This window comes from Vicugna pacos, chromosome 18 (genome assembly GCF_048564905.1).
Source record: "Vicugna pacos chromosome 18, VicPac4, whole genome shotgun sequence".
Lineage (NCBI taxonomy): Eukaryota > Metazoa > Chordata > Mammalia > Artiodactyla > Camelidae > Vicugna > Vicugna pacos.
Window position 1 is genome coordinate 41,568,390 of NC_133004.1, and position 15,744 is coordinate 41,584,133.

Below are 15,744 nucleotides of genomic sequence, written 5' to 3' on the forward strand. Positions count from 1 at the left end.
TGTGCCTGTTCCCCAAGTCCTATGTGTGTCCCCGCTTTCCACCCCCACTTCAGGCATCTGGACAAGGTCTCTGGTCCCTGTGGCTGGACCACCCGCAGAGCCCCGAATGGTGGGCTCACAGGTCTCTGTTCCCAAGGAGATGGTCACATGCCATCAGCAAAGATGTGCTGAAGGCACCTGACTCGGTGGCTCCTCCTTGAGAAGCATCTTAGCAGAGCGGGGAGAGGCTGACCCTGGAGTCATCTTTGGTTCCCAGCCTGTGTCTTCGACTCGCTGCCTGAGTGACCTTCACAGGTGGGTCAACCTTTCTGAATCTCTGTTTCCTTACTCAGCATCTAGGATGGTGAGTAACCTGTTATTAGGTAGGTAAGTGTTTAGGACTTGATGAATTGACCCCTTTATCATAACGGAATGACCTCTTTATCCCTGGTAATATTTTTCTATGAAACCTAATTTGATATGAATATAGCCACTCAGGCTTTCTTTTGATTAGTGTTAGCATAGTATATTTTCCCATCCTTTTACTTTTATGTGAATTTATATTTAAAGTGAGTTATTTGTATATAGGTCTTCCATTTGTTTTTACTCATCTGTCTCTCTGTCTATACATTGAAGAGGTCTGACCATTTACACCCAATGTGGTTATTTATATAAGTCTTCCATGTTGTTATTTGTTTGCTATTTGTCTCATCTGCTTTATTTATTCTCTTTTCCTCCTCTTCTGCTTTCCTTTGGATGAAATGATCATATGCTTATAACTCTATTGTGTCTCCTTGGTTGCCTATTAGCTACAATCCTTTTTTGATTACTTTATACTGTACATCTTTATCTTATAACAGTTTACCTTCTAGTGATGCCATACCATTCCACACACAGTACAAGAATCTTGCAAAATACACCCCTATCTCTCTCCTCCTGGCCTTTGTGTAATATGGGGTCACAGCATACTCCACTCTGCCCTCGCCACAGTTGAAGGTCTTTTCTTTTAGAAGTTGGTCTCTAAAGTCTGGAAAAGGAGGGAACACTTCCAAACTCATTTTACAAGGCCAGAAATACCCTGATACCAAAGTCAGATAAGAGTACCACACACACACACAAACTATCAGCCACTTTCCTTGACGAATATAGATGCAAACATTCTCAACAAAATACTAACACACTGAATTCAGTAGCACAAAAAGGATTATACAGCATCATCAAGTGAGATTTATTCCTGGGATTCAAGGAGAATTCAACATACACAAACCAGTAAATGTGATACACCACATTAACAGAACGAAAGAGAAAAATGTGATCATTTCAATAGATGCAGAAAAAGCATTTGACAAAATTCAACACCCTTTCATGATAAAAACTCTTAACAAACTGGATATGGAAGAAACATATCTCAACATAATAGCGGTCATATATGACCAACTCACAGCTAACATCACACTCAACAGTGAAAGGCTGAAAGCTTTCCTTCTAAGATCAGGAATAAGACAAGGGTGCCCACTCTCACCCCTGCTATTCACACAGTCCTGGATGTCACAGTCAGAGCAATTAGGCTAGAAAAAGAAATAAAAGGTATCCAGATAAGACTGGAAGAAATAAAATTGTCTCTGGTGGCAGATGACATGACCTTATATATAGAAAATTCTCAAGACTATACCAAACAACTGTTTGAAGTAATCAACAAACTTAGTAAAGTTGTAGAACACAAAATGAACGTACCCAAATCACTTCTGTTCCTAGACACTAACAAGGAACTAGCTTGAAAAGATATAAAAGAATCCTATATACAATGACGCCAAAAACAATAAAACAGAAATAAGTTTAAATAAGGAGGTCAAAGATGTGTACACTTAAAACCATAAGACGTCGATGAAAGAAATTAAAGAAAACACAGATAAATGAAAAGGTATCTCATGTTCATAGATTGGAAGAGTTAATGTTAAAACCTGTAAATATCTAAAAATTCAGTGCAATCACTATCAAAATTCCAGTGGCATTCTGAAATTAGAAAAAAACAATCCTAAAATTTGTATGAAACCACAAAGACTCTGACTCAAAGACTCAAAGTAATTTTGAGAAAGAACAAAGTGTGGAGGCACCACACTTCCTGATTTCAAACTACATCGCTAAGATACAGTAATCAAAACTGTACAGTACAGGCATAAAAAAAGACCCATGGACCCGTGCAACAGAATTGAGAGCCCACAAATAGACCCATGCATATACGGCCAACTAACATTTGACAAGGGAGCCAAGGATACTCAGTGGGGAAGGACAGTCTCTTCAATAAACGGTGCTGGGAAAACTACATATTCACACACAAAAGTGTGAAACTTGACCCACATTTTACACCACTCGCAAAAGTCAACTTGAAAAAGATTAAGAACCTAAATGTAGGACCTAACATTATAGAAATTCTCGAAGAAAATACAAGGGAGAAACGTCTTGGACATGGGTCTTGGCAATGACTTTATGGGTGTGACACCAAAAGCACAAGCAGCAAAATGTAAATAAACAGACGGGGCCACATCAGGCTCAAAAGCTGCTGCTCAGCAAAAAAAAAAAAAAAAAGCCAACAAAATGAAAAGGCGAACTATGCAGTGGGAGAAAATACTTGCAAACCATTTATCTGATACAGAGTTACTATCTGAAATATATAAGGAACTCACACAACTCAATAGCAGAAACCCAAATGTCTGTCCTACCAAAACAACAAAGTGTGTCTATCAGAAAAACGTATTTTATGGAGTTTTAGCTTTTACCTTTAAATAAAAGTTAATTATGCTTAGATAAATTAAACCCAGTTCGTCAGTCGTACCAGCGACATTTCAGATGCTCAAGAGACACGTGTGGTTTACGGTTACCACACTGCATGGTACAGATACAGAGCAAGATACAAAAATAATCTAGTGATCCTATTGGGTACATTGTACTCAGTAACCAAAGAAAAGCATTATTTTTGAGCATGTATGAAATATGCAAGAAAACCGAGCGCAGGTTAGGCCACAGAGTAAGTCTCCTGAAATTAAAGGGCGGCTGCTACGACACAGCTGATGTTCTTTCAGACCATGATGCAACTAGCACAAAGATGAGCAGAAAACTCCTATACATTTGGAAACTTAAAAACATACTTCAAAAAAAAAAAAAAAAGAAAACATACTTCTGCACATTTCATGAGATCCAGAAGAAATAATGATGGACATTTTAAAATATTTTAAGCTGAATGATAAAAATTCTACAGATCAAAAATACCATAGCAGGATAAGGAAGAATATTTTAAGACACAAAAAGTACACACTATAAAAGAAAAATGTTGAAAGATTTGACCATGTGAAGAATGTTTGTTATCAAAAATCTCCATAACAGAGTGAAAATTCAGCTCATTTACTGGGAGACGATATTTGCAAAATATATAAGTGATTGGAGGAAAACATATACATAATATAAAAGACTCCTACAAATCTTTAAGAAAAAGGAAAGGAATGAAAATCTGGGCGAAAGTCAAGAACAGGCATTATATTAGATTCTTATTGCAGCTACAACAAATTGCCAAAGATTTACTGGCTGAAAACAACACAAATGTATTCTTCTTCAGTTCTGGAAGCCAGAAGTCAAAAATTCAAGACTAAAGAGGATCACAAGAGTTTACCCATTCTCTAACACCATACAAAAATACACCCAAAATGGATTAAAGACCTAAATGTAAGGCTGGAAATCAGAAAACTCCTGAAAGAAAAACATTGACAGAACACTCTTTGACATAAATCACAGCAATATATTTTTGATCTGTCTCCTAAAGCAAAGGAAATAAAAGCAAAAATAAACTAATTGGACCTAATTAAACTTAAAAGCTTTTGCATAGCAAAGGAAACCATCAATAAAATGAAAAGACAACCTACTGAATGGGATGATATATTTACAAATCATATGACTGATAAGGGGTTAATAGCCAACATATATAAACATATATAAAGTGCTCATACAGCTCAACATCAAAAACCCAAAGAACCCAATTAAAAAATGGGCAGAAGATCTGAACAGACATTTTCCCAAAGAAGACATATAGAAGCCGACAAGCACATGAAAAGATGCTCCACATCATTAATCACCAGAGAAATTCAAATCAAACCCACAATGAGATATCACCTCCTACCTGTCAGAACAGCTATCATCAAAAAGACCACAAACAACCAATGTTGGCGAGGATGTGAAGGAAAGGGAACCCTCGTACACTGTTGGTGGGAATGTAAATTGGTGAAGCCACTGTGGAAAACAGTATGGAGATTCCTCAAAAAACTAAACATAAAACGATCATATCACTTAGCAATTCAAATATTTGGGTATATATCCAAAAAAAAATGAAAACACTAATTTGAAAAGATACATGCATTCCAATATTCATAGTAGCATTATTTACAAGTGCCAAGAAATGGAAGCAACGTTAAGTGTCCAGTGACAGATGAATTGATAAAGATGTGGCATATACACATGCAATGGATTACTACTCAGCCATAAAAAAGAAAAAAATCTGCCACCTGTAGCAACATGGATGTACTTGGAGGGTGTTATGCTAAGTGAAATAAGTCAGACAGAGAAAGACAAATACTGTAACATCTAAAAAATAAAACAAACTAGCGAATGTAACAAAAAAGAAACGGACTTACAGATATAGAGAATAAACTAGTGGTTACCGGTGGGGAGAAGGAAGTGAGGAAGGACAAGATGGGGTAGATTAAGAGGTATGAACTACTATGTATAACATAAATAAATTACAAGGATATATTGCACAACACACAGAATATAGCCAATATTTTATAACAACTATATGGAATATAACCTTTAAAATTGTGAATCACTATGGAATCTCAGGGCGTCCTCTCCTCTTGTCTGGGAGAAACAGGCGTCTGCTCCTTGTCGTCTCAGCAACTCAGGGAGCCCCGCCCCAGTGAGAACTGCAGCACCTGGGCTCCCGATCCCACCCCTGGGGATTTCTGGGCCACCGAGCTTTGGATCATCTGCTGGGTATGCTGTCTCTTGCCTCGTTGATTTATCAGACAGGCATCAACACATTGGAGCCTGTCTCACTAAGCATGAGATGTGGAAGGCAGCAGCCTCACCCCTTGCCTGTGGGGAGAACTAACAGCACATCTCTTTCCAAAGTATCTTCTCTCCAAAGTTAATTCTCTCTCCCTCTAATTTCCAAACACTCTGCCGTTTTATACAACTTAGATGTAGGCGTAGAGTTTAAGGGTGACGTAACTGTTACTGATTTGGTTTATTTGGTTACTTATTTGGTTTTCCTTTGAAATATTGCATCTCAGGCTAACAAATCACTTTAGAATGTCATGTGCATCGTAGTTTCTAAAACATCGCATCTCGAAATTCCAGTCCAGATTTTCAGTTTAATATCCTGTTGCACTGACATTTATTCAGCGCTTAATAAATAATGGATACTGATTACTTAGTAGATGATGGATGATGGATATTCCAAGTCTAAATGGCTATTACTCACTTACACTTCATAACAACTTTACGAAGTAAATACTATTATTTATCCTGGTACAGAGGAGAGAAATAAAGCACAGAGAAGTTGAGTAACTTACAAAAGGTTGACCAGCTAGTGAGTGGAGAAATTGGGAGTTGAGTAAGCAATCCCGCTGCGGGTGGCAAACCTCTAAACTATACTATACTGCTAGCCTCCTCATGTTTCAAATTACCTGCCTTTAAAGACCTCTTGATGGTAAATCCACCATAATTTAATACCCTCAAGAAAATGAAAAATCCCTGAGTTTCTGAGACGACAAGGAGCAGACGCCCATTTCTCCCAGACAAGAGGAGAGGACGCCCTGAGATAAACTTAGGGAATTCTATCTGCTGTGGCCTGCAAGCCCCCACACTGGAAACACACTCCAAGGCCACTGCCCCCCCTTTTCAGATGATCTGAAAACCTCCATTTCAGCTTACTTAGACGACAGACGCCTCGTCCTCCGCAACAGCGGGTTGTTCTCTAGATTCCATTCTTTAGCAGCAGGGCTGCCTGCCCCTCCAGCTGCATTTTTTTTTTTTAACCCGCGTGAAGGCTGCCAGGAATGAAAAGGGGAGGGCGAAGATGTGGGTGGTGGGGGGAGGCAGGGCCTGGGGGAGAGCTGGGACCCTGTGGGGCTCCAGCCTGACGGCTCTTCTCTTTGCCTCTTTCCTCTGCTGTTGGTGCTTCTGCCCGAAGCTGCCAGGTGAGTGCTGGGGCAAAGAAAAGCTGGGCTGGCACAGGGCCTGGGGGTAGCGGAGGTGGGAGCTGGCCAGCGCTCTAGGCTGGCATCTGCAGCTCTAATGCACCCACCCGTGACCTGGGGGTATTATTAACATTCAGACTTGATCTAAGCCCAGGATGTTGCCTGAGGTCCTGCATACCTGCTGAGGCCAGGGCTGCTGCATGTGGACTTTGTGTAAAAGTCTAGGATGCTTTCCAGGCCAGGTGGGCAGTGAGCTGGGTCCAGTGAACTAGGTCCAGCCCTGTCCTCAGTGGACATTCTGCTCTCACACCTTAGCTCTCTGAGATGTTTTCTACCAGGAATAGAACACTAAAAATTTTTTCCCAAAGAACAAGAGATGCTTAGAAAAATGCTTTAAAAATCATGATGGAATTAAAACAAATCTGTTTACATATTTGAAAATCCTCTCAAACTCTGGGCTTTCCTCCTTCTTCCAATTCCTTTTTAATGTTTAAAATAGACATTTATTAAAAATATTTTTACTTTGTTAAAATGTTTTTTGAGGGTAGGTAATTAGGTTATTTACTTATTTAATGGAGGTACTGGGGATTGAACCCAGGACCTCATGCATGCCAAGCATGCACTCCTCCCTCATAGGTATTGCTTCTAAACTCTGGACAGGGCTCAGATCCTGCTAACCTACTTCCAAATACATTTATTTGCAAATGATTTCTCCATTCCTAGAAACAGAGTGGTGTCTCTGGAGCTTTTTCAGCAATGCTGAGCCCTCAGCTCCCTATGTCTCCAAGTTTGGCCTGGGGTCTCTGGTCCCCTGTGGGCAAAGCTGCAGACATGTTTGTGGGAAGAGGATGCAGGTCTCAGAGAATGAGACAGGTGGGCTGGGAACAGCTAGACCAGATCGGGGAGACCACATGATCTCAGGAAAGCAGGGGATGAAGGAGGAGGCACACCTGTTTGGAGTGTGTTCAGAGCCCAGGGCTGCCTCCCCTAAGAGCTTATAAAGCGGGGAGGGGCTGCAGGCACCCTCACAGGAGGATGCACGACCAGCCTGGAATTGGGCTGATTATCATGCCCTACAAAAGCCCTCTGAGATGCTCTGCTACAGACGTCTTGCTTGACAGAGCTGGTAACTGAAGCCAAGAGTGGAAGCGAGTGGAACCTGAAAGCAGTGGTTCTCAACCAGGGGAGAAATGTGCTACCGCCACCTAGTGGATAGAGGCCAGCAATGCTGCTAAACATCTTTCAATGCCTGGACTAACATCCTTCCTACCCTCAAACAAAAATGAACAGACCCCAAATGTCAATAGCGCCAAGGTTGAGAAACCCAGGACCAGCCTTGAAACTTGACTTTCTTTTGGTCCTCTTGGAGCTGAATCTCTCTCCAAACAAAACTTAAACATCTATTGAGAAACCACTTCTTTCCCAAGGCACCTCACTAAGTGTTTCTCATCCGGTAAGTAAGCTACATTTGTTGTCTTGATTTCCAAATTAGGAAACAGATTTTGTTCCTTATCTATTTACCTTTTATTATTTTCAATTATTCATCTTCTTCCTTTGAATTCTGGAAGAATTACCCAATGTGCTTTCTAGCACCCTGACTTAATTTCCCCTAGAATCTGTTCTATTGCCTTCTAACTGATGATCTGCCTCCTGCTCTATTTGTGGTGGGTGTACACATTTAAATACCTGTTTACTCTCATTTTCAAGTCCTAGGGATGAGAGGAGATAAATCTTTATCTTCAATCTGCCATCTTTAATCATGGTACCAGTTTTGCATCTTTCTAGAGACTGGAAATAAATTTCTTCTAAAAATTTTAATCCAGTTTTATAGAAAAGAATTTTCAGCAGCCTGATACCCGTCAGAGTCTTCACAGTCTCTGATGGAAGCAGAAAGACAGGGACAGAGGGGCAGGCGGGGAGGTTCAGACTCTGATTCTTAGTGGCTCAAAATATGGTTTCTCACAGTTGGTGGATGGTAACAAAATTCTCTGGTCCATTGAGACCCTTTGAGCTTTCCCTTGGAAGTGTCTCAATCCAGCCTTTTTAACTGCATGAAGGCAACCATTCTGCCTAACTTTTGGCACATGGTCTGTTCTTATCTACAATTTATAAATTGTTTTGTGCATCTCCCTGGGTCTTCTAACTGGGAAGCTGATATGAGATAAATCACGCACGTCTCAGCTGCTGCCATGTTAACTTTGAAATTCAACTTATTAGTAGTATTATTAGACTCAGCAGGAAGCAACCTAAGCAAGTTCCTGGTCAGAGAGGAAACAAGGGTGTTCTGAATTACAGGAAAGATAATTGGGGGGTCAAATCCTTGAAGAAGCTGGAAGGAACGACCCAGAGACATAGCTTTGAAAGGGAGAGTAGCCTTGGACAAGTGGAAAGACACTTCCTTCTCTAAGATGCCACAGCAGGAAGTGACTACGGAGATAAGAGAAGATGCAGATGGAGGGTTTCGCATTAAAGAGTCTCTATTTCCTCCGGAATAAGAGGTTTGCATGGTCCTCTGAGAGTGAGGGGAGCCAGGTACATGAGAGTTTGGGCTGAAGAGGGAGTGTTAACAGAACATCTGGGCACTGAGGAAGGCTGCTGCTGGGACAAAGATGAAGATGGCAAATTGGGTTTGTAGCCTGATGGTATTTTGTCCAGTGAATTGAAGGTTTCTGAAGCCTGTCTTCGACCATGGTCACCTCCCAAGCCCAAGGAGCGATGATAAAGCAGAGTTGAATTTTGAATTTTTATCCCGTCAGCTCTGGCTTTGGCCCCAACCTCCTTACATTTATTTAGTGGATTCTGCTGGGTTTTCTTCGAAGTGTTCTCCTTCCCTAAGCCATTAGGTCTAAAGAACATCAGATGAAAGCAACCCTTGACACTCACTCTGTTTCCGTGATCCCCCCTAACCTAACCTCATCTCAGTCTCACCACTGCAGTGGAGGCAGAGGCCAGCTGACACACCTGTGAGCACCAGAGGGCGTGGAGCCAGGGAAAAGCAGGTGGAAAAATGCACGTGCATCCCCCCGGGGTCAGCGCTGATACTGACAGTAGCACCAGACCCCGGCAGCCATCACCTGGGGAGCAAAAGTTCTTTTTTTTTTTTTTAACATTTTTTATTGATTTATAATCATTTTACAATGTTGTGTCAAATTCCAGTGTAGACCACAATTTTTCAGTTATACATGAACATATATATATTCATTGTCACATTTTTTTCTCTGTGAGCTACCATAAGATCTTGTGCATATTCCCCTGTGCTACACAGTATAATCTTGTTTATCTATTCTACAATTTTGAAATCCCATCTATCCCTTCCCACCCTCCGCCCCCTTGGCAACCACAAGTTTGTATTCTATGTCTATGAGTCTATTTCTGTTTTGTATTTATGCTTTGTTTGTTTGTTTTTTAGATTCTACATATGAGTGATCTCATATGGTATTTTTCTTTCTCTTTCTGGCTTACTTCACTTAGAATGACATTCTCCAGGAGCATCCACATTGCTGCAAATGGTGTTATGTTGTCAGTTTTTATGGCTGAGTAGTATTCCATTGTATAAATATCCCACATCTTCTTTATCCAGTCATCTGTTGATGGATATTTAGGTTGTTTCCATGTCTCGGCTATTGTAAATAGTGCTGCTATGAACATTTGGGTGCAGGTGTCTTTTTGAAGTACGGTTCCTTCTGGATATATGCCCAGGAGCGGGATTCCTGGGTCATATGGTAAGTCTATTCCTAGTCTTTTGAGGAATCTCCATACTGTTTTCCACAGTGGCTGCACCAAACTGCATTCCCACCAGCAGTGCAGGAGGGTTCCCTTTTCTCCACAGCCTCTCCAACATTTGTCATTTGTGGATTTTTGAATGATGGCCATTCTGACTCGTGTCAGGTGATACCTTATTGTAGCTCTGATTTGCATTTCTCTGATAATTAGTGATATTGAGCATTTTTTCATGTGCCTATTGATCATTTGTATGTCTTCCTTGGAGAATTGCTTGTTTAGGTCTTTTGCCCATTTTTGGATTGGGTTGTTTTTTTTTTTCTTATTAAGTCGTATAAGCTGCTTATATATTCTGGAGATCAAGCCTTTGTCGGTTTCATTTGCAAAAATTTTCTCCCATTCCATAGGTTGTCTTTTTGTTTTACTTATGGTTTCCTTTGCTGTGCAAAAGCTTGTAAGTTTCATTAGGTCCCATTTGTTTATTCTTGCTTTTATTTCTGTTGCTTGAGTAGACTATTCTAGGAGAACATTTTTGAGATGTATGTCAGATAATGTTTTGCCTATATTTTCTTCTAGGAGGTTTATTTTATCTTGTCTTATGTTTAAGTCTTTGATTCATTTTGAGTTTATTTTTGTGTATGGTGTAAGGGAGTGTTCTAGCTCCATTGCTTTACATGCTGCTGTTCAGTTTCCCAACACCATTTGCTGAAGAGACTGTCTTTATTCCATTGTATATTCTTGCCTACTTTGTCGAAGATTAGTAGACCAAAAGTTTGTGGGTTCATTTCTGGGCTCTCTATTCTGTTCCATTGGTCTGTATGTCTGTTTTTGTACCAATACCATGCTGTCTTGATGACTGTAGCTCTGTAGTATTGTCTGAAGTCTGGGAGAGTTATTCCTTCAGCCTCTTTCTTTTTCTTCAGTAATGCTTTGGCAATTCTAGGTCTTTGATGGTTCCATATAAATTTTATTATGATTTGTTCTAGTTCCAGTCTTTAGAGGACTCTGGTCTCTGTCTCTTTAGCCTTTGGGAAAGAGTGAGAAGCAGGGAGGGCAAGAGAGAGACAAAGACAGACCCTGGTCTCCCCCCATCCAAGTGTTCCTCTCCTCTACAGAGGGGGACAGGCGAGAGAGCCACGCCCACTGCCACTCACTAGTCATATTTTACATATGACTCTATTAACCATAGACAATGCAATCAGAGTCTTGGTATCTGAAATACCAGATTCTAGGAGAGGAGTGAGGAAGCCCGCCTTACACATCCTTGGATTGGGGGTGACAAGGTGGCCCGCCGCTTCTCTAGAGGACAGTGAGTGGCACACCTACACTCACCACTGTCCTCTGCTCCGTAACAGGATGTGTGGCGGGTTCCTGAGGCGGCTGGTGGTGGAGGAGAGCCGGCACGCCACCCCTGTGGGGCGCCTCCTGCTTCCTGTGCTCCTGGGATTCCGCCTGGTGCTGCTGGCCGCCAGTGGGACGGGGGTCTTCAGTGATGAGCAGAGCGAATTCGTGTGTCACACCCAGCAGCCGGGCTGCAAGGCCGCCTGCTACGATGCCTTCCACCCTCTCTCCCCTCTGCGCTTCTGGGCCTTCCAGGTCATCCTGGTGGCGGTGCCCAGCATCCTCTATGTGGGGGTCACGCTGTATCACGTGATCTGGCAGTGGGAAGCAGGAAAGGTGAAGAGGGAAGAAGGGACACTGAGCGGCCAGGGGGAGGAGAGCCAGGGTGCCTCAGGGGCTGGGAGCCCCAGGCTGCTCTGGGCCTACGTGGCACAGCTGGGGGTGCGCCTGGCCCTTGAGGGGGCAGCCTTGGGGGGACAGTACCATCTGTATGGGTTCAAGATGCCCAGCTCCTTCTCATGTCGTCAAGAGCCTTGCCTTGGTAGTACAACATGTAATCTGTCTCGTCCCGCTGAGAAGACCATCTTCCTAAAGACCATGTTCGGGGTCACTGGGCTCTGTCTCCTGTTTACTCTTTTGGAGCTGGTGCTCCTGGGCGTGGGGAGATGGTGGAAGACCCGGAAGGACAAAGCTCCCTCTTCTAACTACTTCCCATCTTCAGAGAGCACCAAAAGACACCGGGAACCAACTGGTAACTTCCCAGCGGTGGAAACAAAAGAACAGTTCCAAGAAGCAGGTGGGAGGGGCACCGATGTCCCTCTTGCTTCCTGCCCCTGATGCATCCATCCCGGTGATCTTCCACAGCAGGTCCCTTGCCCTCTGGGAAGTACAACTCCCACGTGTTACAAGGGAGAAAACCAGGTTCTAGGCAGATGTCTTCTGACCGCTGCTCCCAAAACACCCCCCAACTGCCATCTCCATCAATCGGGTGGTTCTTTCCAGTGAACCGGGACCACAGTGTGCAGTCAGTTGTACCTCTGGCTTTTCCATTTAGGTCTCTTCCCACTTAGAAGAAGTCTCAGCTTCTGCTTGATTCTCTACTTTGCAGAGTTATGAAGACACCTGGCTCACCCGTGAAGGAAACCCTATGACTGGATCTTCTTTGGAACATCCAGTGAGTGGGGATTTATCTCCAGGGCAAATCAGAGGCTACTGATGTATATCTAAGAGCCACGGTAGGCCATGCTGTCTGCAGCATGTCCTTGAAGGGCTCCTGCCTGTGCCTTCTCACCAAATCCCCCGGTGTCAGCATCACGGTTTTCATGGGTTTCACTCCAGAGCCAGCCAGCAGAAGCCTCCATAAGATCGTGCCTCTCCCTGTCCTGTGCAATAAATATTGGTCACCGTTGTTGGTGTTCTTGTGGCTGAAGACACTCCTTCTTCCTGTCTCAGTGACTCTACATCTCTCTCCTGTTCCCCCTGCCTTCAAAGTTCTGTAACCTATAAACGCCCCTAGCCCCGCAGCAGATGGCATATCCAGACTCTGTGCTTCCAAGAATATATAACCAAGTGTCCTTTAACATGGAGATCAGATTTGTTCAAACACCCAGCCGAACTATTTAGGGAGATTACTGTGAATTCAGAGGCTTATGTCCCTTGGACCACTGACAGCTCTGATTCTGCTCAACCCTCCTTCTCTGCTTTGTGCCCTGCAGCTGCTCCACTGTCTCCAGCACAGGAACAGCCCATATGGGGAACCAAGTCCTTACTTTCCAAACCCATACCCCTCAATACCACACAGAAAAGACAGCAGTTTTACTGCTGATTCAGGGGTAAAAGTAAGGGACATTTATATCACAGTATGATTCAGCAGGCTGAATAGCAGCCTTCTTTTCTTGAGACTCTCAGTCATTTCTGCCCCAAAGCATCCTAGCCTCCCACTGTTTTGTAGAAACACCTCCCTTCTCAGTTCTTCCTTGCCTTCAAATACTCAACAAAGAGCAGTTACCTAGTTTTGTTTTCTCCTCTGAATCACAAATGATCCTGGAGTAAATTAGGAAGGCTCATTCCTAAGAAAAGGTATTTTATTCCCCAAGAGACACTTTGGCAACAACCAGTAAAATAATATATATTTTTCTTTCTGCTACACAGTGTTTCATAAAGAATCCCTTATCTACCATAGCCAGAACCCAGTCAAATCACCAAGAGCAGAAAAAAGCAAATGTCATCATTCTGAATTCCTCCTTGATGGCACCCCTTTTCAAACAGCTTTACTGAGATATAGTTCATGTACCATGTAATTCACCTACTTAAAGTATACAATTCAGTGGCTTTTAGTATAGTCACAGAGTTGTGTACCCATTAACAAAGCAATTTTAGAACACTTCCATCAACTCAAAAAGAAACCCTACACTATTTAGCTTTTAACTCCCAAACCGCCATGCCCCCCAAGCTTAAACAATCACTAATATACTTCCTATCTCTGTAGCTCTTCCCAGGCTGGGCTTTTCATCACACAAACAGAGTCATACAGTACGTTGTCTTTTGTGACTGGTTTCTTTCACTCAGCATTCTGGTTTTGAGGTTCATCCATGTAGTAGCAGTATCATCAGTACTTCACTCCTTTCATGATTGAATATTATTTCCCTGTATGGCGATACCACATTTTACTTATTCATTTTTCAGTTGGCCATTTGGATTGTTTCCACTTTGGGGCTATTATAAATAATGGTGCTATGAGCACTGATGTACTAGTTTTTGTGTGAACATATGTTTTCAATTCTCTTGGGTAAATACCTAGGACTGAAACTGCTGGGGCACATGGTAACACTTCAACTTTTCGAGGAAGGGCCGAACTTTCCACAGCAGCTGTACTATTTACTCATTTACATTCTTAGCAGTAATGTACAAATGGGTTCCAATTTATCCACATCTTCACCAATACTTGGCATTTTGTCCCCCCAGCATTTGATTTTTAAATTCTAGCCATCCTAGTGGGTGAAGTGATATTTCACTGTGGTTTTGATTTGCATTTTCCTAATAAATAATGGTGTTGAGCATATCTTTATGTGCTTATTGGCCATCTGTATAGCTTCTTTGGAGAAAAGTCTATTCAAATCCTTTGCTCATTTTTCAGTTGGGTTGTTTGTATTTTTGTTGTTGAGTTCTTCATATAGTCTGGATACTAAACCCTTATGAGATGTATGATTCCAAATATTTTCTCCTATTCAGTGGATTCTTTTACTTTATTGACAGTGTTCTTTGATACACAAAAGATTTTAATTCTGATGAAGTCCAACTTATTAATTTTTTCTTTTGTTGCTTACGACTTTGGTGTTATAGTGAATAAACCGTTGCTTAATCCATGACAATGAAGATTGCGCCTATGTTTCCTTCTAAAAGTTTTGTGGTTTTAGCTTACATTTAGGTCTTTGATTGATGTTGAATTAATTTTTGTATATGGTGTGAGGTAAGGGTCCAACTTCATTCTTTTGCATGTGGATGTCCAATTGTCCCAGCACCATTTTCCTGACATAACACGGTTTTGGCGTCCTTGTTGAAAAGCAAATGCTTGTAGATGTAAGGCATTGTTTCTGTACTTTCAATTCAATTCCATTGATCTATACGTCTGTTCTTAAGGCAGTACCACGTGGTGATTACTGTAGCTTTGTAATAACACTTGAAATTGAGAAGCGTGAATCCCCCTACGTTGTTCTTTTTCAAGATTGTTTGTCCAGTTGGGATCCTCTGAAATTCCATACGAATAAAATTGTAAATTAGGGAGCCTAAATGTTTTCAGTGAAGAAGGACGTTACTTTCATGGGTATGGCAGGATTGAAGACATTAAGGAGATATAGTTCAATATATAGGCAGACATACAGACACCCAGACACTCACACCACAAACATTCATAACAAACATTAGTAACTGATAAGAGCACCTCTTCCTGTTGGTCCGTATTAAGACTCAGATTCCTTCTCAATAGAATATTCCAATTTACAAAGAAAATGCAGCTATCAGTTGTATAATTTGAAAATTTAAAAACAGACATTCTGTGGAACTTTCATCAAAACCCCAAAACAGAGCTCTCAGGAATTCCTTTCCAAATCATTTAATCATACATTCAGTAACCACGTACTGAGCACATTACAGGACAGGTATTGTCTGATGTTGGGACACAAGAATTACAAATTTCATTCATAAGAAAAGGCATAGAGTGGGAAGAATGAAAGACAAAGCACCTCAGAAACACAAGATAAAAAATCCATTGAAGAGAAACAGATTAACACCCTGAAATAGGCAAGCATATTGTTTGTTGAAAGCCTCAGTGGATGTTACTTGGGATAACAAAACGGTTGCTGTCTTCAAGTTGGGTACCAAATATCAATGTACCTGCACTTCTGAATCTTAACCACTCTCACTTAAAACAGCTCATTTCCTTCTCACCACTCTCCCGGTT

At 41.8% G+C, this 15,744-nt stretch overlaps 1 protein-coding gene across 2 annotated transcripts; it reads left to right on the forward strand.

Moving 5' to 3' along the window:
* The first annotated feature begins 159 nt into the window (after positions 1-159).
* GJC3 (gap junction protein gamma 3) lies at positions 160-14,653 on the forward strand. 2 transcript variants are annotated; one of them, XM_031676761.2, is made up of 2 exons: positions 160-294; positions 11,300-14,653. In XM_031676761.2, the coding sequence occupies exon 2, from the start codon at positions 11,301-11,303 to the stop codon at positions 12,120-12,122; it is 822 nt and encodes a 273-aa protein (XP_031532621.1). In that variant the 5' UTR covers positions 160-294; position 11,300; the 3' UTR covers positions 12,123-14,653. The 2 variants fall into 2 exon arrangements, with proteins under 2 accessions (XP_031532621.1, XP_006219387.1); XM_006219325.4 differs by lacking the exon at positions 160-294 and adding an exon at positions 5,980-6,224.
* The last annotated feature ends 1,091 nt before the right edge of the window (positions 14,654-15,744 follow it).

What these genes read in the sequence shown, in the direction of transcription:
- GJC3 (XM_031676761.2), top strand. Translation starts at nt 11,301, where the DNA reads ATGTGTGGCGGGTTCCTGAGGCGGCTGGTGGTGGAGGAGAGCCGGCAC.